The sequence below is a fragment of the Loxodonta africana genome, chromosome 8 (assembly GCF_030014295.1).
Source record: "Loxodonta africana isolate mLoxAfr1 chromosome 8, mLoxAfr1.hap2, whole genome shotgun sequence".
NCBI lineage: Eukaryota > Metazoa > Chordata > Mammalia > Proboscidea > Elephantidae > Loxodonta > Loxodonta africana.
In genome coordinates, this window is record NC_087349.1 from 908,087 (window position 1) to 934,646 (window position 26,560).

General features: G+C 47.1%; 1 protein-coding gene across 1 annotated transcript; it reads right to left on the minus strand.

Moving 5' to 3' along the window:
- ZNF398 (zinc finger protein 398) lies at positions 1-26,101 on the minus strand. Its single transcript, XM_023539557.2, has 6 exons — positions 25,960-26,101; positions 22,737-23,132; positions 11,760-11,886; positions 11,147-11,260; positions 10,580-10,693; positions 1-9,436 (listed from the first exon to the last, which is right to left on the minus strand). Exons 1-6 carry the CDS (start codon positions 25,981-25,983, stop codon positions 8,280-8,282), a joined length of 1,932 nt encoding a protein of 643 aa, XP_023395325.2. The 5' UTR covers positions 25,984-26,101; the 3' UTR covers positions 1-8,279.
- Between the last annotated feature and the right edge of the window lie 459 nt (positions 26,102-26,560).

A 26,560-nucleotide genomic window follows, 5' to 3' on the forward strand; every position in this document is an offset into this window, starting at 1 on the left:
GTTTGGTTTTTTTTTTTTTTTTTTTTTGGGAACCTTTACGGAAGCAGACTGCCACATCTTTTCCTGTGGAGCAGCTGGTGGGTTTGAGCCACTAACTTTTTGGTTAGCAGCTGAGTGCTTAACCACTGTGCCGCTAGTGCTTCCAAGTTTATCCTTAGCCTTTTTCAATCAGATAGTGCACGACCAGGCAGCATTTCATCCCGTCGTACACGGAGTCCTTATGAGTCGGAGCCAACAGCTTCAATGAGGCATTTCTTCATCTTCTTTATAAGCACTGATACTGCATGAGTGACGCTCACTGGCTTCTTTCCCATTTTAATGACCCCATAGTACCTTTCTCAGTCTCCCAATAAATACGTAATTGCTTGGGTGACTGAGTAAATAACATGACGGAAATCTGGGGCTCTGAAACTCTATGCAGAAGACAGGTTTTATGTTGATAATAATTGCAGTATGTTCTTTTGAATCTTCTGAACTTATAAGTGTGGATTTCATGACTAAAAATGTTCAAAACTCATTCAACATCAAGTCTGGTGCTCTTGCAGAATAATACTGATTTTTCCAAATGCAACATTAAAACTGCATATTATTGTCAAATCCAAGCTGGCAATATCACTAAGGTGCCCTTTTGTTCTTCAGCATATTCTGCTCTTACGGGGAGACACTAGCCATGAGGTTAGGAAGGTCTACAGTGTAGGCACCAGGTACCACTGTCATCAGTGCTGACCGACGTGCTGCCAGCACTTGATATACCAGGTCCCTGGACACAGCAGGCACCAGGCATCATTGTCATCATGCTTACCAGTGTCTTGCCAGCACTTGATACACCAGGTGTCTGGACACAGCTGCACTGAGCACAGCTGACCTGCACACTGCTTCTCCCATTGCCTCTAGATCCTCTCACTTCACTACTGACATCAGTCAGAACTTCCTCGACTATCAGTCCATAGCCTTCTTTGTTCCCAAGTCCTGCCTCTAGAATCGAACTATGTCTTTCCAAGGTGCATTCAAAGACCCTTTATAATCGCCAGCCCAAGGCTTCCTGCTCCAGTAAAGCCAACTAGCCATCTGCAGTCCAATAATTCACTCTCTCTCTGCTCTTCTAAACCTGCAGGCACACCAGAGTCACCTGGGGCTGGCGGGGTGGGAGGTGGGGGCCGGGTTTTAAAAAAACCCAGGCCCCATTTAAATTATACCAAAGTGGGCTCTGGCAAGGATACTTTTTAAGCCCCCAGGGCAATCTAATGTTCAGCAAGGTTATGAGAACAAGCCGGCGCACAGGCCTTCCTTTTAACCCTCATGTCCTGTCTCAGGCCCGCAAGATCACCCCGGGGAAATGAAAACCCTAAGTTACCACTTCTTGGTTAATAACAGAAGTATGTTTTAATATTCTCATTGTTTTTATCCTATTGTTTACTCACTGAAGTTGCCTTGTAGATTTTTTTTAACGATTAAAAAATCATAACCTCAAGGCTAAGAACTGACTTGATATACGTAGCTGTATGTACATCCTTAATTTTGAATTTTGCTTGTTTAACCTGACCTCTCCAGTAACGTGCCTGCCTTCCTGACCCTGTCATAATTCTCCATATAGATACACCAAATTGGCTGTCTTACCCAAGTTGTGGTAGAAGTTAACACGTTATACAGGTCGACCTGGTATCTTACACACTAAATTTTGCTTTCAACCTCTGCCCGCAACGTAATCCTGCCCCTCCCGCTGCTCCCCAGATTGCAGTCTGAGCAAGCTCCTCCCCAGCACAGGCAAGCAAAGTGCAAGTGCGGAAACGACTACTGCCCAGTTTGGATGAAGAGAAGCACCAACATCCAGGAAACTGTCTAACTGGCCGGCAAGTATTTCTCCTGTATCCAGTACATCAACGCTTTCTTCTTACGCCTGCAATATATGCTTCAAAGCACTTTTTAAAAAAAATTGCAACAATCCCTACTATTTATTTCCAAAACTTTTTCATCACCCCAAACAGAATCCAAGCACTTTGAACTATCTCTGCTCATTTAATCCTTACAACACCTACGTCAATCAGGTAAAGCAGGTACTATGCTCAGACTACAGGTGAAAAAACGGGAGCAAGTTTAGAACCCTGCCTCCTTAAGTCCATTCAAGAACCTTTTCATTATAATAATCCTTATTCTTATGAAAAGCATTACAATCACATTTTAAGTAGTGTTATTTCATTACATGGAGTCCCTGGGTGGCACGAATGGTTACATTTGGCTACTAACGGAAGGCTGGAGGTGTGAGTGCACCCAGAGTGCCTCAGAAGGCCTGATACTTCTGGAAAACCAGCCCCTGAAAACCCTGTGGAGCACACAGCTTTCTTACACACATAAGATCGCTGAGTTGAAATTGTCTAGATAGCAACTTGTTATTGGTATTTCATTATACAAAACGTACAGGGAAAAAAAAACACTGAATGACCCCACTATCCACAATCATTGTTATTTTGATGTGTTTTCCTTTTATTTCCCTATCCTTAAAAAAATGCAATCTACACCTGTAAAAAGTTGAATTGGCAAAAGTTGTGTGATAGACATATTTACAATAATGACAAAAAAAAAAAAAAAAAGTAGCTGCCAAGGCTGCTTATGTACAACCAAAATCCTCATGGGATTTGTTTCTTGGTTTGGAGATTTAGGGTCATGGTTTCATGGGACATCCCAGCTAATTGGCCTAATAACTTGTTTAGCGCTTCTGTTCTACCTCCTAATTCGTTCAGTAGTGCCTGGGGTCTTAAAAGCTTGCAAGCGGCCACCCAGGGCACAACAATTGGTCTACTCGCCTGGAGCAACAGAAGAAGAAAGGGTGTCAGGAATAGAAGGAAATGCAATGTGTGGCTAATAACATCCATGAATGCCTGCATCCTTTACCATGAGACCAGAAGAACTGCATGGTGCTCGGCTACCATTACTAAACGCTTTGACCAAGGAGTCTATAGAGTCCTGATCAAAAGGGGGAAAACGCAGAACAGAATTGCAAATTCTCCTGGACTCCAGACCTTCTGGAGCCATGAAGGCTGGATGAACCCTAAAACTATTGCCCTGAGATAATCTTTAAACTTTAAATCAAAATATCCCCTGAAGTCTTCTTAAAACCAAACAATAGTTTATAATGTCTATATTGAGCATTATGCTCTTTTAACATCTATATGGAATCAAACTGTCAACCACAATTTGAAAGACTAGATAAGAACTTTAAAGCGTAGTGAATTTATGTCAGTGGGTGAGGAACAACTCGGAAAAAGTGAGAATGGTTGCACAACTCAAAGAATGTAATCAGTCACTGAGTGGTACATGTAGAAACTGTTGAATTAGCGTAGGTTTTGCTGTATATATTCTCAACAAAATAAACAAAATTTAAAAAATGCAAAGGTATACTGCATAAACATTTAAGATAAAAATTTTATAGTCTTGCTAGAAATTTCTGTTTGTAGTTTTGGAGCAATTATGGTTAGAATGGAACTTTTTATTCCGTAATAACACACATCTCTCCAAGGTGCTTACTCTGCCATGTTGGAGCAATCACTCAGTAGGGCAGAATCAGGAGAAACAAGACAAGGAAAACATGACCCAGGAAGTAGAATCTTAAATTCCACAACTGTTTGATCTTCACATTAGTATCAGAAAAAGTTGGGTGGTTGGCCCTAAATTGAGTGTGGATGCTAAGGTCGGGCCAGAATCCTGTACTCCATCCTACTCGAAGTCTCCCACAGACCACTACTTACAAAGCACACTGTGCCTGGCAGCACATGGCCCACTCCTGGGTAGCTTAATTTTTAAATCTATCAAGATTCTACAGTGAATTCTGGCTTTGCTAGTAAACAAACACAAAGCCACATAACCTGAGTTTTTAGCTAACATTTTATTTGAAACGTAACCTGGCAATCTTTAGATCATTGCAGCCGCCTGCTTGTAAGGCTTCTCTGACTGGGCTGTAGCCATCTGCCCTCTTTGGTGATGGGTGGTTTTAGGGTTAAAGTAATTGTTTTGAAGCTATTTAACTGACCAAGTTGACACACATTAATTCTCTGTGTGTGTGTGTGATCGTGGCCAGGGCTACTCATTGAAAGAGAAGCTGGGGCAAGAAAGGGAGGAAATTACAAGAAAGGGAGGAAAGTGGCAAATTACCGCTTTTACAAGACCTGTTAGTAGCCCCCTCCCAGGGTAGCCGACCTTTCTGTGGTCTGATATAGAAAGAGGAGCTGGGTCAGTTCTTCCTCAGAATCTTAACTAAGAAAAGCAGAGTGTCGGAGCCACAGTGTCATCATGGCACACACACAGCTAGGGAACCGTGAAGTACAGAAGAGACAGAGTAAGAGGGCACTAAATGGACGCAAACAATGACAGGAGGTAAAGAGCTGAGACATCAAGCAATCGTGGTCAACAAGCCAGGGAGGAGCCGCTTCGTGGAGTGGCCTGTTTCTTGATACTTTCCACTTGGAATTCAGCTTAGTCTTACCACCTTCTCCCTGCTTGGTCCTGTAAAATCTTTCCTGGCAGCCACCATACTGGGCACCATCTACGTGTTGGCCTCTGTGCTCAACACCTTACATGGGTTTCCTTCTAAGCCCTAACACCTCTGCAACATAGGTATTACCCCTATTTTACAGGCAAGGAAACTAAGGGGGTTAAGTAACACACCAGTTATGCAGCCAGTGATGAAGCCAGGATTTGAATCTAGGTCCAACTTGAGTCTATGCTTGTAACCATTTGGCTGTACTAACCCAGGCACATCCTTATGTGAAGACCCTATGTGCTCCCCGACACACATCCCAAGATGAAGAATGGCCCTGTGTATAAATCCTATGACAAGTAGTGGCCACTTCCTTGGTGACAAGAACTAGAGTGAAGAGAACAGGGTCATAGGCACCCACCAAGCACACATAACACACACAATGATATCAGAGGTCCTCTTCCTAAGAGTTTTTCTTTTTTTTTTTTTAAAGGCTTTTACTCATTGCTCCTGAGCAGTCCTCAGGCAGACGCTGAAGTTGTTTTTTTATTGTCTAAGAGGCTAAGATAGATTGGGAGGGGAGGGTCTGCCTCTTCTCAAGAGGAATGTGAGCTGAGGAAGTATTTGAGATCTTAGGTCCTTTTTATTCACAAGGCTTCTGCACACTGAGACAGTGACTGTTCCTCCCCAATATTCCGGAGGGTAAGGTGCTGGCTGAGATGAGCACAGACACCCACACCTCTTCAACGTGCTCTGAAGAGAAGCCCAGCAGAGCCCCCCGGTGGGGACTCCGCAGACTTCCTGATTAACGTTGAGGGACGTCATGTGGAGCACCGCTCTGGCTAGAGCCCAGCTCAGGTGTTTCTAGCGTCAAGCCAGCAGAATAGGATGAGAGTTGCCGCCTTCTACTTTCTGTACAAGCAGTCACCTTCCATTTAGTTCTGTGGCTGAACCAGAGGTTCATTCAATGGTGCCAACGGAGGCCTTTGTGGGCAGAGCGGATCTGGTTACGTTCCACACCGGGATCCGCTGGTCACTCCAACGCTCAAAGAGGTCGAGACGTGATAAAGCTGACTTCTCAGCCCAGAGGCAGACTGGGGAAAAGCCCATGTCTGGGTTTTCCTCTTTCCTATCTTGCATGGTCATGAAAACCTTCCTCTGGTATTTCTTCAGCTCCAGAGTTAAACACACAGTTTCTCTCAGGAGCCCTTGATGGGCCAAGAGGTTCTTCTCCATGCTGAACTTTTCAGTGGGAGCTTAGCTTCTCTCTCATTGATCCATTGTACGTATACACCTTTGAATCTTAATCTCTCTTTAGAGCTGGCCTGGAATTCCACCTGGTGGGGATCAGTGTAGGGTACGGAGAACAGAATCATCAGAGCTGAACGCCCTGGTTTGTCCCAGGGCTGAGGATTAGGGTCAACATCTACCTCCGTGTTTCTGGGGTGGCCTGCACATTCCCTGTCATTCAGCTTCACGGTTCTTACTTAAAAGATGGATATTTGAGCTGTGTTCACTCTTTGCCAAAGTTTGGCTCCCTGCTGGCTACAGTTCCTTCCAGAATGGGTACAGAAATTACCTGCAACATTTTACCCACAGGTCTTTTCCACTGATAAGCGCTGAGTGAAAAGGAATTTTAGATGTTGTCTAGTCCATCACCACACCTGGTACAGGAATTCCTCCTCCCGCACACACTGACACATTTGAATCCCTTCAGAAAACGGACTGGCCAGCTGGTGAGCGCTTTCATTTGTCTCCATTTTCATGAGGGTAATCAAGGTGCACCAGGGCTGAGTCTAACACTCAAGTTCCTAGTAAGTCACCCATTAGGCCGGAACCCCGCCTTTGGGATTCCCAGAACCCCCGAGTTTTCCCATGGTGAGGGTTTAGATTTTGGCTAGAAAGCTTTTAATCCTAATATGCTGGGGTTCTGCCCTTCATCTGTCTTGGTTTGTTCTATACCCTTGGGCTTCTTCCATCACCTCAGAGTGTAAGTTATGACAGCAGGCCAGGCCTCACACGTCTATGTCTTCCATGGTTTCTGGTACTGTGAATAGCACGTAGCAGATGCTCTACGATTATCCTAAAGAGCAGCATGTTCAGACAGAGCATTCCCGGAGCAAAGCCAGCCAAGGGCAGCACTTCTTCCCAGGCTGGTTACGCAGTTAGGTGGGTGAAGGCGGGGCCAGGTGATGAGAAAGAGTGCCTCCCTCACCACTCCATCAAAAGTGTCCTGTCGAAAACCTCACGGGCCTGGCTCCAGGCATCTCAGGAAGACTCAAGAGAAAAAAAGGGGCGCAGGAATAAACAGCCTTTCTGCCCACGACTTAGGGCTTCTGCCTGTTCTTCCTGTCTTCTCCCTCAGGCTTGAAGCAAAACAACAAATCAAAATGATTTCAGTCAAGTTTGTGCAAGAACTTCTCTGCTTTGATTTTGCTGTTTTATTTGGTTTTGCCTGGATAGAAGCCAGAGATATAGACAGGATTTTGGCAAGAAAAGGAATGTATCACAAGATGATTTTATTTTTTTAGTTTCCAGAGGCTCGCTTTTTCCCCTTCAACAGCCTCCTTTTGAAGATGAAAATGTGAGCTCAGTAAAGGGAAAGGGACTTATACCCAGTCACAAAGTCACCTGGGAGTAGGACCAGGCTCAGATGTTCCCAGGTGACTGAATGACCCTGACAGAAGAACACATGGCAGCCAAGGTCCCTAAAAGCAAGACGAGCAGCAACAGCCTGTCCTTGTCTATGCACAGGTCTTCACACTGTTATCAACTCACTACCTAGGAAGTGGAAGCTGAGAGTCTACCAGTGCTCTCTGAAACTCCATACCGCTTCTGGAAAGTTCTGTGATCTTTTCTGCTGATGGCTGTCAAGAATATCGGACATCAGGAATGGAAAAGCCAACTTACTGGCATGGAAAAGGTAAGAATTGGATATAAATGACTCTAAGAAACACCTTTCAGACAAGTTTTAGGCTGTTAAGTCAGTGACACGCCAGCTATTTCTCTGGAATCTCTAGCTTTTAAAGCTGAGGCTGAGAACATTTTCTTAACCCATTTCTTAACCAGAACCTTGGCAAAGGTATCTAGAAGTTTAAATGCCAGCGAAGAGCCTGAATGCTTCAAATCAAGCCAGTGAAAGTAAAGAGCTGCTCTCCTTAAAAAGCTTTGAAAGTCAGACTTCTTGTTCACCCAATATTAAACAAAATGTGTTAGAAGAATTAACCTAGGAAACTTAGGAAGATAGTTTTGAATTATCATGTTTTAGGGAAAGGCAGCTACACAGGTTTGTGAGCAGATCTTAGCTGGAATCAAGAGAAGCGTGGAAGTCACATAAAAAGTGGCTTAATGAGCACCTTCTTCCAGCAGCCACCTAACCTATCAAGGAATTACAGAAAGGCTTTAGTTAGTGGTTCTCACATCTCATGATGGGCCTCGAGCTCTGGAGGCCCTCCTCATGTACCAGTCTCTACCTAGAGTCGCCATCTATCACCAGCCTGTCATCCTGTGATGAATCACCAGTGGCCACATCTTCCTTTTCAGCCTCTCTACAACACCAGCACATCTCCTCGTGTGATACCTCTGAAAAGATGGGGGACATCGGGCTGGCTCCTTTCCAGGTCTCTCTGGGCTTCAAAATGTAGTGTTCCTGCAACGTGGTGAGAGAACTCACGCCCATCCTGTCAGAAGCACAAGACCTCCAATTCACCGATGTGCCAGGTAATCACCAATGCAGGGCAGGAGGCTCATGGGCTTTCTCGCGGACTTCCTGCCTGCTGTAAGCTTAGGGAGCCATGAAACGACAGGGTCACAAACCGCCCCCTCCACTCCCGTCCCCATACCAGTGGCTGGCCTCTAGACCCGCAGTGTTAACACCCAGGCCAGGAGTCTCCGGCTCAGTTATGAGGGGCCCAGGGGGGTCAGGCGGCCGTGAGGACCGGTCACCATCACCCGCACAGCCGCCACAGTGGCCCGAGCGCAGGTGGTCCTTGAGGGTCTGTTTGTAGCGGAAGCTCCGGCCGCAGTGGGCGCAGGGGTAGGGCCGCTCGCCCGTGTGGATTCGCTGGTGCTTCAGCAGGTGGTGCTTGCGGATGAAGCTCTTGCCGCAGAGCGCGCACGGGAAGGGCCGCTCGCCCGTGTGCAGCCGCTGGTGGTTCAGTAGGTGCTCCTTGCGCATGAAGCTCTTACTGCAGTCGGCGCACGGGTAGGGCCGCTCGCCCGTGTGTATCATCTGGTGGCGGATCAGGGCCGAGTGGCCGTTGAAGTCGATGCCACATTGGGGGCAGGAGAAGGGCCGCTCCTGGGCGTGACCCCGCTGGTGCAGGAGGAGGCTGATCTTGAGGCTAAAGCTCCGGCCACACTGGGGGCAGCGGAAGGGCCTCTCGCTGGCGTGGGCCCGGCGGTGGCTGGTGAGCCGGGCCTGGTCAGCAAAGCGCTTGGGGCAGTCGGGGCAGGGGAAGGGTCGCTCGGCACTGCTGTGCACCCGGAGGTGGGAGGTGAGCCGAGACGGGTGAGTGAAGGTCCGGGCGCAATGTGGGCAAGTGGGGGGCGGCTCGCGGGCAGGGTCCTGGGAGGCACCACCGAGGCTAGCCGGCTGCGGAAAGTGCTTGGGGCATGGGGTGCAGGGTGGGGGGCATTCCCCCGCATGGCTGCACTCGTGGGTCGGCAGCGTGTCCCGGCTGAGGCTCTTGCCGCAGTGGTGGCTTGAGAACACCTGCTCCCCAGGGGGCGGCGGCAGGGGGTAGCTCCCCAACTGGGTGAAAGTCACCGGTCCCTCAGAGGCTTCAGTCAGGTCAGCGGCTGGACGTCCGAAGGGTGTCATGGGTGCGGACTGCTGGCCTTTGAAAGTCAGATCTGGGAAGGCGTCCTTTGCCGCGGCTGCTGAAGGAGAGGGGAAGGTGACAGGGACCTCAGGGCACAGAGGTGCGCCAGCAAGGTCTTCGGCTTTGACCGCCAGCCCCTCCTCTGAAAGAGAGGACAGAAGAGTTATGACTGAGCCCAGTGGCCCGCCAGCTCTGACAGGCTGCCTCTGCCCTCGGCTGGCCCGGGCAAGACCCTGAAGAGAGGCTGAGATCAGAACCAGGCACCTGGTCACAGAGAAGCCAAAGCTATACCTGTTAGATGCTCTCTGCTTGGGAAACAAGAGCCTTGGTGTCAATCTTCCCAGCCCATGTCTCTCCTCTGCCCACTCTGCAAGGTTCTCTGTTGTCCACTGCAACAAAGCCTAACGTGGCATAGCTACCTATTCCTGCCCCTCGGGGCTCCACCAAGTGAGTCTTCCTTGGTGTCAGCTGTCTCCAGACATCACCTACAAAAAGCACTGATTGTGCTTCCACATCTTGGCTCATCCTGTCCTCCTGTGGACTGCACTGCCCTCCCTCTTCTCAAACCACACCCAGCCCAGCACACCAACCTTCCAGGGCCCACTCAGCTTCACAGCCCTCTTTAGGCCTCATCTAAATGCCTAAACCAAAACAGATGCCTCTTCTCCAAGCTCGGCATTTTTTTTATAGAAATTGTTCACCTCCCATCCCGGCACTTAGCAGTAAGTATGCCTGGCATTGACACGTGTCCCCCACGTGAGCCTCCCGAAAAGCAGAAATGTCGTGTTTTTCATTCATGTCTCCCAAAATCTAATAGAACTCAGGAGAGATGTTGAATAACAGGCTGCGTTCATGTGTATAAACTACCAGGTGTATAAACTTACAGGAGATTCTCCTCCTGTAACTCAGATGGCAAAACGCAGAGGGTGCCACACATCAGGAGGAAGGGCTCTAGTCAATGTTTCCATCTGCTCCCCTCTAGCAATCTTCCTGTCTCCCCACCCCACCCTCATTTTTGTTCTAGCCTTTCCATATGATCTTCAAATATTCTTGTCTTTCCCCATCCTCTCGCTTTTGTACCCACTTGTTTTTCTTCCTCTGACAATTCTAATTTGTCTTTGCACGTAAGTGTTTTCTTGCTTACAATTTATGTTAATAAACTTCTGGCTTCATTTCTAACTTACTCATGCTGGACTCCGTCCCCCCACCTTCCCTCCACAGCCCCATTCCAGCCACCATTTCTGTGTCCATCCTGGCCTGAGCACCCCTTCACCACATCACTCACCCACATAGGCACTTGAGTACAGGTCACTCTCCTTGGACTCCTGCGGGGCCCCAGCCTGAGGCTCCTCCTCTTGTTTGATCCAAGAGAGAATATCTGATGTCGAAATACCAGGTTCTACTTGTGGGAAAAGAAGAGAATGACCTCAGGGACTTGAACCAGAAAGCGAAAATAATCATGTTGGTTTGCTGATCACTAAGTTTTGCCTAAATATCTATTTCCAACTGAACTACAAAACTGAACGAGCCTTTAAAAAGATCCCTGAGTTCATGTCTTCCAAACTAGAAGGGCTCGATAATGGACTCCCAGTAATTATTATTCCACCTGAACTTTTTGGGTAATGTTGGAGCTGAATATTAAACCCATAAGTGACCAACTAGTAGACAAGCACACACATACACACACACTAATGGTCTGCAGTTCAGTCTTAATAACAGAGTTAAAGGAGAAATTCAGAAAATCTCAAAAGTACATTTTTCTGTGTTCTCCCATTCACGGCTACTCTCTACTAATTGCATGAGATTTTTATTAAACGGAAGACTAGGGGTGGATAATCCCTTCCCCACTCACCTTCGCTGGGGTCTGTGGGAATCTGACTTTCCTCTGGCCCCGCCTGGCCCCCTGGGTTATGTTCTCCTTCTGGTTGAATCTGAGATAAGACATCAGGTTGATTCATGGCATAATCTAGGAGAGGAAAAAGGGGGCATGACAAAGAGAAGACTGATGAGGACAACTTAACCCCAGCAAGGCTGAGGTTCACAGTCCCACCGACATGTCTTTTGGACTCCACACTACTCGTTCCCGTTGGTTGCCTCCCACTGTGATGACATCCACCCGGGAGAGCCGGTCAGAGAAGATGTCATGTGTGGGAAAGGCGCCTGGGCTCCTTCAGTACTGCCCGCTGCCACTGTCACTGAGTAAGGGCAACAGTGTGCCTTGGGGCGAAATCAAACTCCTTCCAAGGATGCCCATGGAAACCCTAACCTTCCCTCTCCCCCTATGGTTGGGAAAAAGGAGAGACATGATCTCCTATTTAGCAAGGATGAGTTGGTCCTTCCTGGCCTGAAAGTAGAATCTGAGGTGTGTGAGGACAGAGAGAGACAACAAGGACATAGAGGAGGGGGAAAGCTGAGCTCCCTGGAGCTGCCGGCACCTTAGTCAAAAGGCGCCAATTCAGCCTCACCCATGGAGACGAGAGACTCGTAGTTGCCCTTCATGATATTCTTGTACAGTTCCTTTTGCCATTCTTCTAATTTTTCCCACTCTGGAGTAGAAAAGAAGATGGAGATGTCATCGAATGTCACAGGTACCTGAAATTACAACGACTGGGGTCAGTTCCTCCCACGGCAATTCAATCATTTGATAGATCTTTACTAAGTGCCTATTAGCTGCAAAGTGAAGTACTAAAGGGACACATGAAAACTAAAGTCACAGATCTAACCTCCAGGAGTTTGCAGTGTTTTCGAGGAGAAAGGTCATAAACCTTAGTAACGTGAGTTTTGGAAAGGCAGAGGATGTTACTTATACAGTCACTCACAGGGGTATAAATGCAAAGTAGTACTTAATTCATACAACATATTCTGAATATCACCTAAATATGTTTGTCCTAAGCACTAAGATTATAAAAATATGGTTTCTGCCCTAAAGAGCAATATGACTGCATGCCAAATTAGTGTCATGGAAACAACTTTTGTCAACAGAGCTATAACAGGGCTGTGATGACTCCAGAAGAGAGAGGACTCCATCAGATTTAAAGGGCATTGTCAATAGAGCTGTAACAGGGCTGGGATGACTCCAGGAGAGAGAGGACTCCATCAGTCTTAAAGGGCATTGTCAACAGAGCTGTAACAGGGCTGGGATGACTCCAGAACAGAGAGGATGCCATCAGTCTTAAAGGGCATTGTCAATAGACCTATAACAGGGCTGGGATGACTCCAGAAGGGAGAGGACTCCATCAGTCTTAAAGGGCAGGGAGGCTATGAACAGGCCTGGGGGAATGCGAAAAGCATTGAAGCAAGGAGATTGGAGAGCACGACAGAAGGCAGTTATGGATTCTGCCTGGATGGAGTCATGCCTCCATGGAGGAAATGCCTGAGACTACCTGACAGTCTATATACAAAACAGAAGTCCCCACCTCCCAGCATAGGTTGGTGTACACACGCGCGCACACACACACACACAGTTTAAGATGTTGCTATTGTTGTTAGGTGACCCTAGTATGACAGAAGGAAACACTGTCCAGTCTTGTGCCATCCCCATAACAACTGTCATGCTTGAACCCCTTGTTGCAGCCACTGTGTCAATCCATCTCATTGAGGGTCTTCCTCTTTTTCGCTGACCCTCCTTTACCAAGCATGATGTCCTTCTCCAGGGACTGATCCCTCCTGACGACACGTTCAAAGTACGTAAGATGAAGTCTCACCATCCTCACCTCTAAGGAGCATCCTGGCTGTACTTCTTCTAAGACAGGTTTGTTCCTTCTTCTGGAAGTCCATGGCATATTCAATACTCTTTGCCAACACCATAATTCAAATGCATCAATTCTTCTTCAGCCTTCCTTATTCACTGTCCAGCTTTCAGATGCATATAAGCTGACTGAAAATACGGTGGCTTCGGTCAGGCGCACTTTAGTCCTCAAGGTGATATTTTTGGTTTTTAACACTTTGAAGAGGTCTTTTCCACAGATTTGCCCAATGCAATACGTCATTTGATTTCTTGACTGCTGCTTCCATGGGCATTGATTGTGGATCCAAGTAAAATGAAATCCTTGACAACTTCCTTTTCTCTGCTTATCACGATGTTACGTATTGGCCCGGTTATGAGGATTTTTGTTTTATGTTGGGGTGTAATACATACTGAAGGCTGTGGTCTTTGATCTTCTTCAGTAAGCGCTTCAAGTCCCCTTCACTTTCAATAAGGAATGTTCTGTCATCTGCATAACACAGGTTGTTAATGAGTCTCCCTCCTAACGTCCCACTCTTCTTTATATAGTTGAGCTTCTTGGATTACCTGCTCCTCATACAGACTGAATAGGTATGGTGAAAGGCTACAATCCTGACACACACCTTTCCTGACTTTAAACCAGGTAGTATCCCTTTGTTCAGTTTAAACGACTGCCTCTTGGTCTATATATAGGTTTTGCATGAGTACAATTAAGTGTTTTAAGATAAGTGAGGCTAAAGGGGTATAAGAATCAGAGAACAATTATTTTAGCTGCGCGATATTAAGGAAGACATCTGGAAAGGCTTTATGAGAGGTGCCTTTTGAACTGGACCTTTAAGGATGGGAAGGATATTCTAAATGAGGTGATGTGCCCCAAATAGGAGAAATTACGGGGTATGTACAGGGGAAAAACAATTCATTTAGTGTGCCCAGAGGGTGGGGTGTGGAAAGGGGAGTGGTGGGAAACAGGGAAGATGGAGTCAGGCGAAGGGGTTTGGATTTTATGTGGCTGGTAGTGGAGAGCTGAAGAATCCTGAGCGTGAGGGTGGCCTGCTTCTACCTGGGATCTGGGAATAGACCAAGAAAGAGCCACATTACGGACTGAATTGTGTCCCCCAAAAATATGTATTGTAAATCTTAACTGCTATAGACCTCTTTAAAGCTTTAAAAGGCAAAGATGTCATTTTAAAGACTAAGGTGCACCTGACCCAAGCCACTGTGTTTTCAATCACCTCATATAAATGTGAAAGCTGGACAATGAATAAGAAAAACCAAAGAAAAATTGATGCCTTTGAATTATGGGGTTAGCGAAAAACACTGACTATACCATGGACTGCCAGAAGAATGAACAAATCTGTCTTGGAACAAGTACAGCCAGAATGCTCATTAGATGCAAGGATGGTGAGACTTCGCCTCACATGCTTCACACATGCTATCAGGAGGGACCAGTCCCTGAAGAAGGCCATCATGCTTGGTAAAGTAGATCAGCGAAAAAGAGGAAGATCCTCAACAAGATGGGTTGACACAGTGGCTACAACAGTGGGCTCCAACATAATAATTGTGAGGATAGCACAGGACCAGGCAGTGTTTTGCTCTGTTGTATATAGGGATGCTATGAGTCTGAACTGGCTGGATGGTACCTAACAATAACAACAACCCTTACACCTGTGATTATAATCCCATTTGGGAATGGGTTTTCTTTGTCATGTTAATTAGGCAGTATTAGTGTAGAGCGTGTCTTAAATCAATCTCTTTTGAGATATAAAAAGAGCAGATTAAGCAAACAAGCAGAGATAGGAGAAGATAGATGCCATGCCCGAGATCTCTAAGGAACTAGGAAACAGATGCTGAAAGAAGATGAGGTCCTTCACCAAGACCCCACAGAGAGAGAAAGCCTTCCCCTAGAGCCAGCGCCCTGAATTTGGACTTCTGGCCTCCTAAACTGTGAGAAAATAAATTTCAATTTGTTAAAGCCATCCACTTGTGGGGTATTTCTGCTTTAGCATCATTAGATAACTAAGACAAGCCATGAGGGTGCAGCCGCAGTGGGAAGAGTGCAGGACAGACAGGCCAGATTCCCAAGGCAGGGTCAAAGGAGGCAATGCTCTCTGAAAGCAGGGCCCTGTCTTGCGCACACCAAGCCACCACAGCAGTGAGTGCGATGCTGGGTGCTCGCCAGATGTTTGTTGAATGGATGGGCATTTGGGGCATTCACAAGATGGGGAGCTCGCTGTTGTGTGAGATGGGGCGGTCTTAGTCATCTAGTGCTGCTATAACAGAAATAGCACAAGTGGATGGCTTCAACAAATAAAAATTTATTCTCTCACAGTCTAGTAGGCTAGAAGTCCAAATTCTGGGTGTTAGCTCCAGGGGAAGGCTTTCTCTCTCTGTCGGCTTTGGAGGAAGGTCCTTGTCATCAATCTTCCCCTGGGCTAGGAGCTTCTCAGTGGGTCCAAAGGATGCACTGCTCTCCTGGCTCTTGTTTCTTGGTATGAGGTCCCCCTGTCTCTCTGCTCGCTTCTTTTATATCTCAAAAGAGACTGACTTAAGACACGGACTAATTTTGTAGAGTCAGTCCTGCCTCAATAACATAACTGCCTCTAATCCTGCTTCATTAACATCATTAGAGGTAGGATTTACAATATACAGTAAAATCACATCAGATGACACCACCGTGGACAACCACACAATACTGGTAATCATGTCCCAGCTGAGTTTACACACATTTTTGAAGGACACAATTCAATCCATGACATTCCAATCTTTGGTCCCCAAAAATTCATGTCCTTGACACATGTAAAACATATTCACCCCACTGTATCAAAGCAAAAGTCAGCTTCAAGTTCAAAATCTCATCTGCAAAATTCCTCTTCATCTGTGAAATCTAGAATACAAGTTATCTGCTTCCAAAGTACAATGGTGGAGCAGGCACAAGCCAGACACTTCTATTAGAAATGGGAGAAACTGGAGGAAAAGAAGGGATAACAGGCACCAAGCAAGTCAGCAGAACACATTACATTAGCCCTCAAGGCTTAAAAATAATCCTCTGCTCTCTGAAGCCATTTACACAATAGCCTTGCCCTCCAGACTCCAGGTACTAGCCACACTCTCCAGATTCTGAGTGGAGTACCCTTGGCCCTGGGCTTCAGCTCCACCTTCCAGGCCCAAGGGCAACTCCATTCCTCCACTCCTTTGAATTTGGGCAGCCCCATTTTCCTAGTTCATCTGAGTGGTGACTCCACCCTTTGAGACCCTAGAGGTCATGGCCCTATCCTTTGAAACTGAGGCAGCTCTCCTTCCTGTGTTCCTTGTGTCTTCAGCTTCTGCTTGCCGGTTCCTTGGCCTCTCAGCCCTTGGCCCTCACCTCCCATGTCTGCCCTGCTGGGGCAAGCGTTCCGAAGCTTTTTAGCTTTACCAGTAAGTGCCTGTAGGCACCCCACTCCACCAGTAAACTTTGGCCAGAAGGCACTCAGTTCTCTTGCTTCGTGGGTCAGCTCCGGTGCTGTCTCAGGCTGGTCTCCTGGTTCTGCTGCTGCTGCTGTTTTTCTGTTGCCACTTCTCATCATCTGCACCCTCTCCAGTGTAATAGCTCCCCTCACTGCCTTCTGTGGCCTCACCAGAACTGCTTTCCACATTCTTAATTCCATTAACTGTCTCTTCAAGGTAACCTAGGCTTTGTGGCCTCACCAGAACTGCTTTCCACATTCTTAATTCCATTAACTGTCTCTTCAAGGTAACCTAGGCTTTTACTATTAGGCACTTTAAAACTCTTCCAGTCTCTACACAGTCACAGTTTCAAACAGCTTCCACATTTTAGGTATCTGTTAGAGCAGCACCCTACTCCTGGTACCAAATTCTGTCTTAGTTATCTAGTACTGCCGTAACAGAAATAGCACAAGTGGTTGGCTTCAGTAAACAGAAATTTATTCTCTCATAAAAAAAAAAAAACAGTGCCGTCGAGTCGATTCCAACTCATAGCGACAGGCTAGAAGTACAAATTCAGGGCATCAGCTCCAGGATAAAGATTCTTCTCTCTGTCAGTTCTGGAGGAAGGTCCTTGTCATCAATCTTCCCCTGGATTAGAAGCTTCTCTGCACAGGGACCCTGGACCCAAAGGACGCACTGTTCTCCTGGCTCTCATTTCTTCAAAGTATGAAGTCGCCCTGTCTTTTTGCTCGCTTCTTTCTTTTATATCTCAAAAGAGACTGACTTAAGACACAACCTAATCTTGTAGATTGAGTCCTACCTCGTTAATATAACTGCCTCTAATCCTGCTCCCATTAACATCATAGAGGTAGGATTTACAAAACATAAGAAAATCACATCTGACGACAAAATCATGGAGAATCACACAATACTGGAAATCATGGCTGAGCCAAGTTTACACACATTTTTGGGGGACATGACTCAATGCATGACAGGTGAAAGGAGGCTTGGCTGTACTCCTCTACTAATACCTCCTGTCATGGATTGAATTATATCCCCCAAAAAATGTGTGTATCAATTTGGCTGGGCCATGATTCCTAGTATTGTGTGATTCTCTTATATGTTGTAAATCCTGCCTCTATGATGTTAATGAAGGAGGATGGGCAGTTGTGTTAGTGAGGCATGACTCAACCTGCAGGACTGGATTAAGTCTTGAGGCAATCTCTTGAGATATAAAAGAAAGAAGCAAGCAGAGAGACAGGGGGACCTTAAACCACCGAAAAAACAGTACCGGGAGCAAGAGTATGTCCTTTGGATCTGGGGTCCCTGCACCTGAGAAGCTCCTCGACCAGGGGAAGATTGATGACAAGGAACCTTCCTCCAGAGCCAACAGAGAGAGAAAGATGTCCCCTGGAGCTGACGCCCGGAATTTGGACTTGTAACCCACTAGACTCTGAAAGAATAAATTTCTCTTGTTAAAGCCATGCACTCGTGGTATTTCTGTTACAGCAGCACTAGATGACCAAGACAGATAAGACTACATCAGATGACAAAATCGTGGAGAATCACACAATACTGGAAATCATGGCCCAGCCAAGTTTACATACATTTTTAGGGGACACGATTCAATCCATAACAGGTGGTTCATGGGTGAAAAGAGGCTTGGCTGTACTTCTGGTCCCCCTCTACTGATACTTCCCCTCCTACAGTTTTCATAGTTCTGTGCGGGTCCACTACCTAATTCAAATGACTTGCCGGGATGGTCGAGTAAAGGGCAGCAGGAACTTTATCTCTGAGCTGCCCTATCTCTTGGTGAGGACTCTGTGGTAGGGGATAAGAGCACTCAAATAGCTGAAACTGCTTGGGGTGACCCCAGTGTTATTCTGGTGGCCCTCTGTCACTGAGGACCCCACCTGCTGCTGCAGCAGCAGCTGGTGAGCAGCTGTTTCAGAGTGACCTGCCTGCACCTTGGTGGAGTCAGCTCTCCAGGGCCAGGACCTCCACTAGAGGTCAGTTCACCTGACGGTATTCAGGTCCTGGAGCTCTGATCCAAAAAAGAACACATTCACAAGAGACAGAATAATAAATAAGGATGAAGGTATGTTTAATTTATATTAGAACGCCACCTGGCCTGACACCAGCTGTTCTACTCAGGGATCAAAGCATGGTAAAATAGATTATTTGATATTTATAGAATCGCAGCAGGGAGCTGGTTCTCACATCAGCTGCACTCTGCTATGGGTGCCACATAAACTGTCGTTCACTGCAGGGAAGCTGACTGTGAACTTAGCTAGGTAAATGCTAACATTTTCTTCTTCTCAGTGCATTTCTAGACTCCATATGGCCTGCATCACATATTAACTTACCGTATTTTACAAGAACACTACTTATTGGTATTTTATGGGTCTTAACATCCTCAAAAAAAAAAAATTTTTTTTTTTTAACATCCTCATCATCATAAACAACATATCCCTTAAGATTCTGAGGTCTATACAATACTATTAAGCAACTGATCTTTTCCTAATTAATTCATTTGTGTCAGCTTCTTCTCCCCAACTATATTTTCTGTTCCTCGTGGGCTAGAGCCTAAATCACTCCTCTTTATATCCTGCTCAGCACCTCAAACCACACAAAGTGCAAATATAGACCTCAGTGAAGAAGCTTACTTCTATCTTACCTCTACCTCACTACACAACAGATTTGTGGTAGCTTACAGCAAAAATACATCTGATAAAACAAAGACAAAATGGGAACACAGCATCAGGGAGGGCTTCCTGTTCAAGACTGTGAATTGAGTACAACGGATAACCTCTCCTCCCAGAACTCCTCTGAAATGACAGAATTAAGATCAGAAGGGACCACATCCATAACAGCATGAAGAAGGAGAGGCCAACAATCGGCGTATGCTTTTAATAAATTTCTCATTGAGGCAGAAGATAGGAGTGTGCTGAGGTCCAGAACTAAGTGAGGAAGCCGCATCTCCGACTATGCACAGGAGGACTGCTATTGAGGAATCCACAGAAATTCCAAGCTCAAGGCTGGCAGGTACAATGAGTAAGAGTAAAAAGTATGAACCGAAGTGTGAAGGCCTATCTTTAGAACAGCAGGGCCCCCTCCCCTGCTACCCCGTTCAGCCCTGGCAGAGCTAGGTAGCAGTGGCATTTACCCCAATGCTGAAACCGAAGACCTCATCTCTGAAGGAGTGTAATAACCTGCCTGGAGACAGCATGGGGTCCCAGCAGATGTGGGAGATTAGCACACCACCTCACTCCTCTGGCCTCTGGGTGGCTACTGAACTGCCTCGTTGCTCCTTGCCAGGGCACCTTAAAGTGAAGCCCACCTTTCTTGAGCTGCCATGGAGACAGCCCTTCTTGGAAAGGAAAGATCTGTTGGTTAAACAATCTACATGGTGCAGACGAAACATGCCAGCAAACATCCAAGGATCACCCAACATTCAAAGAAAACTAACAGCACCAAAAGACGGAACACTACAAATGACCCCAGAGGGATGGCCCTCTTCCAAGCCACTTGCACCCCTCCTGCTATTACAGCTGCCTTGGTATTTCCTCCCTGCTTCTGTTCTTGCCCCATGGGTCATCCTCCACAAATCAGCCACAGTGGTTCTTTTAAAATATAAATCAGATATAATTCTGTCATAGATTGAATTGTGTCCCCAAAAAATATGTGTAACAATTTGGCTAGGCCATGATTTTCAGTATTGTGTGAAGGCCATGATTTTCAGTATTGTGTGATTGTCCACCATTTTTTCATCTGATGTGATTTTCCCGTGTGTTATAAAACCTACCTCTATGAAGTAATGAGGTGGGATGGGCGTCAATTATGTTAACGAGGCAGAACTCAATCTACAAGATTGGATTGTGTCTAAGCCAATCTCTTTTGAGATATAAAAGACAGAAGCAAGCAGAGAGACAGGGGAACCTCCTACCACCAAGAAAGTAGCGCTGGGAGCAGAGCACATCCTTTGGATCCAGGGTTCCTGCACAGAGAAGCTCCTAGTCCAGGGGAAGGTTAATGAGAAGGACCTTCCTCCAGAGCCAACGGAGAGAGAAAGCCTTCCCCCGGAGTTGACACCCTGAATTTGGACTTCTAGGCTGTGAGAAAATAAATTTCTCTTTGTTAAAGCCATCACTTGTGGTATTTCTATTATAGCAGCACTAGATAACTAAAATAAATTCCTTTGCTTAAAATCCTCCAACTTCTCCCCGTTATACTTAAAGTAAAAGTCAAACTGTTTACCCAAGCCTTATGCCTCGCATTAGTGGTTGGCAACCCTAGTTGCATAAAGGACTTTAAAACTATCAATGCTCATGCCCTGTTCTGGGTCTAGTACATAAGTCAGAACCTCTAGGTGCACTGCCCCTCCAACAGGGATGGATTAACCAGTGAGCGAGCTACACACGGCTTACTTGTGCTTACTTACTAATTTGTAGTGTACAGTTTCACCTGTTTTTCACATCAAAGGTGTGTTTACTTATAGGTTACTAAGTAAACACAAGTAAGCCTGTGCTTACCTTGCTTACTGGTTAATCCACCCAGGCCCTCAAAATTTAAAAAGCCCTCCAGGGGATTCTTGTGTACAGCTGGGGCTGAAAAACATGCCCCTAAATAATCAGGTCCCTTCCTCATTCATTTCTCCATCATGGTCCTATTCATTCATACCAACTAACTGGCCTTTTTCCTTTTCTGCAGTGTTCCAAGCAGGGCTTCAGACCAGTTCCTTCAGGTCCAAACCCTTGCTGAGAATTTGCATTTACAACATTTCCTGCTGAGAATCTGCATTTCTACCCCAGGTAGACTGAATCAGAATCTACTTTTTAACAAGACTCCCAGGTGATTCTTAAGTATAACTTCCTGGGAACTTATTAGAAATCCAAATTCCCAGCAGGGGTTCCAACCAGACAAACTGGTTTGAAGCCTGGTTTTTCTGCAGTCGACTCAAGAGCAACGGGTTTGTTTTTTTTGGTTTTCCAACCTTGTTTGTGCCTTAGGGACTTTGCACTAGCTATTCTATCTGCCTAGAAAGCTTCCTCATCCATCATTTAGGCTCAGCTTCAATATGAGCTCCTTTCTGAGAGCTTCTCTGACATCCAACCTCAAACAGATCCCAAATGGCACTTCTATCAGAGCACTTAAAAACATTTATTGTCTTGTTTGCTTTTACTGCCTTCTTTCCCCACTGAAACTCAAGCTCCAGGAAAGTGAGTTTATGTGAATTGTTCACACCTGTGTTCTCAGGAAAAACCCTGGTGGTGTGGTGGTTAAGTGCTACGGCTGCTAACCAAAGGGTTGGCAGTTCGAATTCACTAGGCGCTCCTTGGAAACTCTATGGTGCAGTTCTACTCTGTCCTATAGGGTCGCTATGAGTCGGAATCAACTCAACGGCACTGGGTTTGGTTTTGTTGGGTTTGGTTATGTCCTCAGGACGCAGATCAAGCAAGTAGTAAGTGTTCAAGAAGTATCTGTTGAATGAACGAATGAGTAAATAAATGGGCATGCTGGGAAACCAGCTACTCCAAGGCTGTCTGCCGAAGTTCACTAAGCGATGTTTATTTCCCTTTTATTAAGCTACTCCCTTCAGAAGGGCTAGGCCTTAGCAGTGAGGGCAGCGCACTTCTGCAAAGGATGCTGAAAGACAGGCTCTACACCAACAGGAGACCCACGTGATCCTAAGTCCTGAGAGTAACCATTTGTCTCCACATTTCCCTCTTTTGCACCAGAATTGCCACAAGGTCTAACAGACTGATTTAAACAGCACTTAGTTTGTTTTTTTTTTTTTTTAGTTTAGTTTCCACACCAAGCTTCTGACAGACAGGTTAACAAAGAAAAAAGTGATTCAGGGGTTACGAGTAGGAAAAGGCAAGAGAAAAAATCCATCTGGCAGGTAACCAACTTTGGACTGGAAAGAGTTTCCCAATCTGAAGATTGACACTTTAAATAGGCACTAAATTAAAAAGGAACACTTCCCTAATAGAAACATGCAACCACTTCATGGTTCCCAGCCTAAGACTTTAAAAGAAATAAAAATATCTAAGCAACTGATTGACTGAGTTTTTATCCCTAACTACTAGTCTAAGGTCTAGAAAATAAAACCTATTGTCATTGAGTCGACTCATAGAAACCCTATAGGACAGAGTAGAACTGCTCCATGGGGTTTCCAAGAAAAAGCTGGTAGATTTGAACTGCTGACCTTTTGGTTAACAGCCAAACACTTGATTACTGCACCAACGTCTACTAGTACCACTTTACGGCCAGAAGTGAAGGTATTACCTACCTTTGGGATATCTCCTTTAATACCCGGGGGCAGCCGCAGGATCCAGAAGTTTCTGTTGCGTAGCAGGTTTTCCATGTTCTCTAGCCGCCGCTGCAGCAGCCCGTACTCCTGCAGCAGAGTCCCCAGCACGGCCCACTTGCCCTCCAGCTGGCTCCCAAGCTCGGCCACTGTCTTTTCACAGCTGGCTAACTTCTTCTCTGCTGTCCCTGTCCGCCCTTCCAGGTGCAGGAGTCGCCGGCTGTGGACATCCACCTTTCTCTCTATGGCCTGCACGGCTGCCACCACCGTCCACAGGGAGATGGCTGCTGTCTGCAGGTGGGCATCGTTTGCTGCTGGGGGCGTGGGGAGAGGAAGGGGCTGCAGGGACGCCAGGCACTCAGAATCCCACTCAGAAGTCTGTGGGTGGAAAGATGGACAGGACACTGCGCATCAGAAGGAAGCCTGAACCAGAACTGAAATCCAGTCAGGGTTGCTTAACTGTCAGCTCAGATTAATCTAAAGAGTTTTACTGCTGCCTGCATAAGCCTCATCTGTCTGGAGTGCACTGGCATCAAAAACCAAGAGAACTGCTTTTGTGGGTCAGGAATCAATTAGGTAAGATAGCGAATGGGTGCAACTGGATCCTTAAGAAGCATCCTGGTCTATTCTCTAGGATGTGAGGACCAAGAGCCAAGCGTCCAGAGCTCAGGTTGCTGCATGTTCTTGACCTCTGCAGAAGGCCTAAATGTACAAGGATCCTCTCCAGGCTTCACTCAGCTCTGTGTCCTCTGATAAGACCCTGACACACTTACTTCTGGCCCTGGCCACCATCCTGTTTACAAACACAACCATGCCATTCAGTGGCAGTTGAATAAACTGAGAAATGTTGAGTCTGTTTTAAAATGTTTGAGGGTCATAAGACAGAGACAGAATAGATTTATTTAATCTGATACTGTGTTACTGCAGGTGGCAAAACTAGGACTAATGCGTGGAACTGGCTGTCCCATCACTAAAGGTAATTAGAGTTGTATAACAGGAAGAAATTCCTACAAATATAGGAGGTTGGACTAGGATTACCTCAAGGAAGCCTCTGACTTTATGAACTTGATAAACCACTCTCTGGCCACGACCTCCATCGTCCAGCTCACCCACTCCCTTGTTCTCATTTCACCTGATCTGCAATCCCATCAACAGTTCCAGTCCCTTGACTATCCCATTTGCTAGCCTGTTCCTGGCTTTGCTTTCTTCCTCAGTTGATCACTTGAGCCACCTTCAACCCCTTCACTTATGCCTGTTTCACCTGCTCAGCTCACCATCCAGCCTTGAATCAGCCCGATCACTCTCATTCTGTTTCTGTAAGCAGCTGGTAAGCCCTACCAAAGGAAACCATCAAACCAAAAACCAAACCAAACCCGTTGTCGTCCTGTCGATTCTGACTTATAGCGACCCTATAGGTCAGAGTAGAACTGCCCCATAGAGTTTCGAAGAAGCACGTGGCAGACTTGAACTGCCAACCTTAACCACTTAACCACAACACCACCAGCGTTTCCAAGGAAACCACACAACCCGGTAAACTGGCATCACCCACACACCAGTGGTCTCTAATCTCAGCAGGTATCCAACTGCCTGATGCCCTCCATGCTTCCTTCCCCATTCCATAAAGTGACTACAAACCCTCAGTCCTCTCAAGCTTTCAGTACAGCACTTCTCAAACCAATGTGCACAAGAATCATCTGGAGGTCTTGCTAACATGCAGGTTTTGATTCAGTAGATCTGGGAGAAAACTGAGACAAGCACCCACGTGATACTGGTGCTGCCGGTTCAGGGAGCCTACTTTAAGTGGGAAGGCTCTTGTCCCTCTGGCCCCTTCCCTCACAGGAAATGACCTGGCTTCCTACTCTGAGTAGAAAATTAAGACATTAGACCTAAATCCTCTCAACTTTCTCTTCTTTTCTTCACACCAATTCCCACTACACACCAATAACATCCATGTTGTGTTCTTCCCTTCTCAAGGGAAAAAGGTTCATCCTACCTAAAGCTAATCTCTGCACCTATGAACAATGTCATTCCTCCCACCTTTTTTCAATCTCACCTCATTTTTCTCCATAAGATAGACCTGCACTGCCAATACAATAGTAGCCACTAGCCACATGTGACTACTAACCACTTAAAATGTGGCTAGTTTGACTGAGATGTGCTGTGGATATAAAATACACACCAGATTTTGAAAACTCAGTATGGAAAAAGTGTAAAAGATGTCATTAATAATTTACAAATATTGATTATGTGTTGAAAAATTTGGACATACTAGAAAAAAAATTTTTTTATACTAGGTTAAATAAAATACATTAAAATTTTTATGTTTCTATTTTACTTTTTATATGTGGCAATTTAGTTATACATGTGGCTCCCATTATATTTCTTTTGGACATGATGGCACAGACACATGGTCATTTCTGTCACCTTCAAAGAAAAAAAGAGGGGGACTGGAAAAAGAGCTCCAGGAGTAGAGGTGGCACTCCCCTCTGCTCTATTCCGCCACATTACTACTGCTCCATCTCATTCCCTTGAGCTACCTCTCCTCACTTTCCAGTCACACCTCAGGAGACCGGTGTGCCCCTGACCCACCAAGATGGCTCCTTGAGGTGACCAGAAGCTTCCTGGCTGGCAAATCCAAGCAACTCCTTCCAGTTCTTACGCTGCCAGGCTCTTGGCTCCTCGTTCTAAAAGGCTTCTGCACGCAGGGGCTGTCTGGCCGCCTCTGCAGCCCAGCAGTGACCCGGTGCCTGAGCACGCCAGGCCTCCAGGGAACGCCTGCTGCGTGACCCAAGCCGTGTCTGGGCTGTCACGCGCGGGTGCTGTCCTCGCGCGGCCGGCCCACGCAGACGTCCCCGTACAGCACCGTGCCAACGGCTGACCGGGTGCAAACAAGCGGCGGCCCTCGGCCCCGCTTCACGCTTCCTTCTTTCAAGGGTGCAAACGCCTCTCGGCGCGGAAACCGCCACATCGGGGACTCCGGGCCTCGCGCTGGCGCGCGGGGGTTTCCTCTCAGACCCGCGCCCAGTCCTGGCCGATGGAGGCCCCGCCGCCACTCAGGCCCCGGCCCGACCGCAGCGGCGCCGGGGCCCCCGCGCCCCCGCACCCCCGCCCCGGGCGCCCGACCCCTTCCTCCCGGGCCCCAGGTCCTGGTCGCAGAGCCTGCAGCGCCGGGACCGTTGGCTCGCCGCCGCGCGGCTGCGCTTACCGGGGCCGCCGCCGCCTCGGCCATGGCCCCGCGCTGTCCGCCGGCCCGGGGCCGCCGCCTGCTAGGTCTTGTCCTCCTCGAATGCGCCGGCAGCTCGGGGCGCGGGGCAGGAACGCGGCGGCTCGGAGCTCCGGGCGCCTGACAGGATCACCTCTGTCGGCCCGCAGCCGCCCCGCAGCCGGCGCTTGTGGCAGCGAGTGCGGTGGGGAACGGCCTAGACGCGCCGCCCTCCGCCCGCTCCCAGCGCGCCCCCTGCCGCGCCGGCGGCCCACACGCACCCGACGCCCCGGACGTTCCTGACGATCCCGACGCGCACCCAGCGCCCCGGACGGTCGTCGGTATCTCTTCCGCCGGCCTCGGCCTTGGCGGCTTCGTTTCCTTGTGTTGTTTTTTGTGGAGCCGAAGTGTGTTCTGTTTTTTCACATACCCCTAACACTCTTCAGCAGATGGTAGTTTGGGCCCAACCACAAACCAGGGTTGCTTTCTTCAAAACCAATAATAATAAAAAAAAGACAAACTCCATCGCCACTGATTCAATACCGACTGCCCCATAGGGTTCCCAAGGACCGGCTGTTAGATTCGAACTTCTGACCTTTTTGTC

What these genes read in the sequence shown, in the direction of transcription:
- ZNF398 (XM_023539557.2), bottom strand. Translation starts at nt 25,983, where the DNA reads ATGGCCGAGGCGGCGGCGGCCCCG. An exon ending in CCGAGGCGGCGGCGGCCCCG is followed by an intron (nt 23,133 to 25,959) that starts GTAAGCGCAGCC and finishes TTCCACCCACAG; the next exon opens with ACTTCTGAGTGGGATTCTGA. An exon ending in TCCCACAGACCCCAGCGAAG is followed by an intron (nt 10,694 to 11,146) that starts GTGAGTGGGGAA and finishes TCCCACAAGTAG; the next exon opens with AACCTGGTATTTCGACATCA.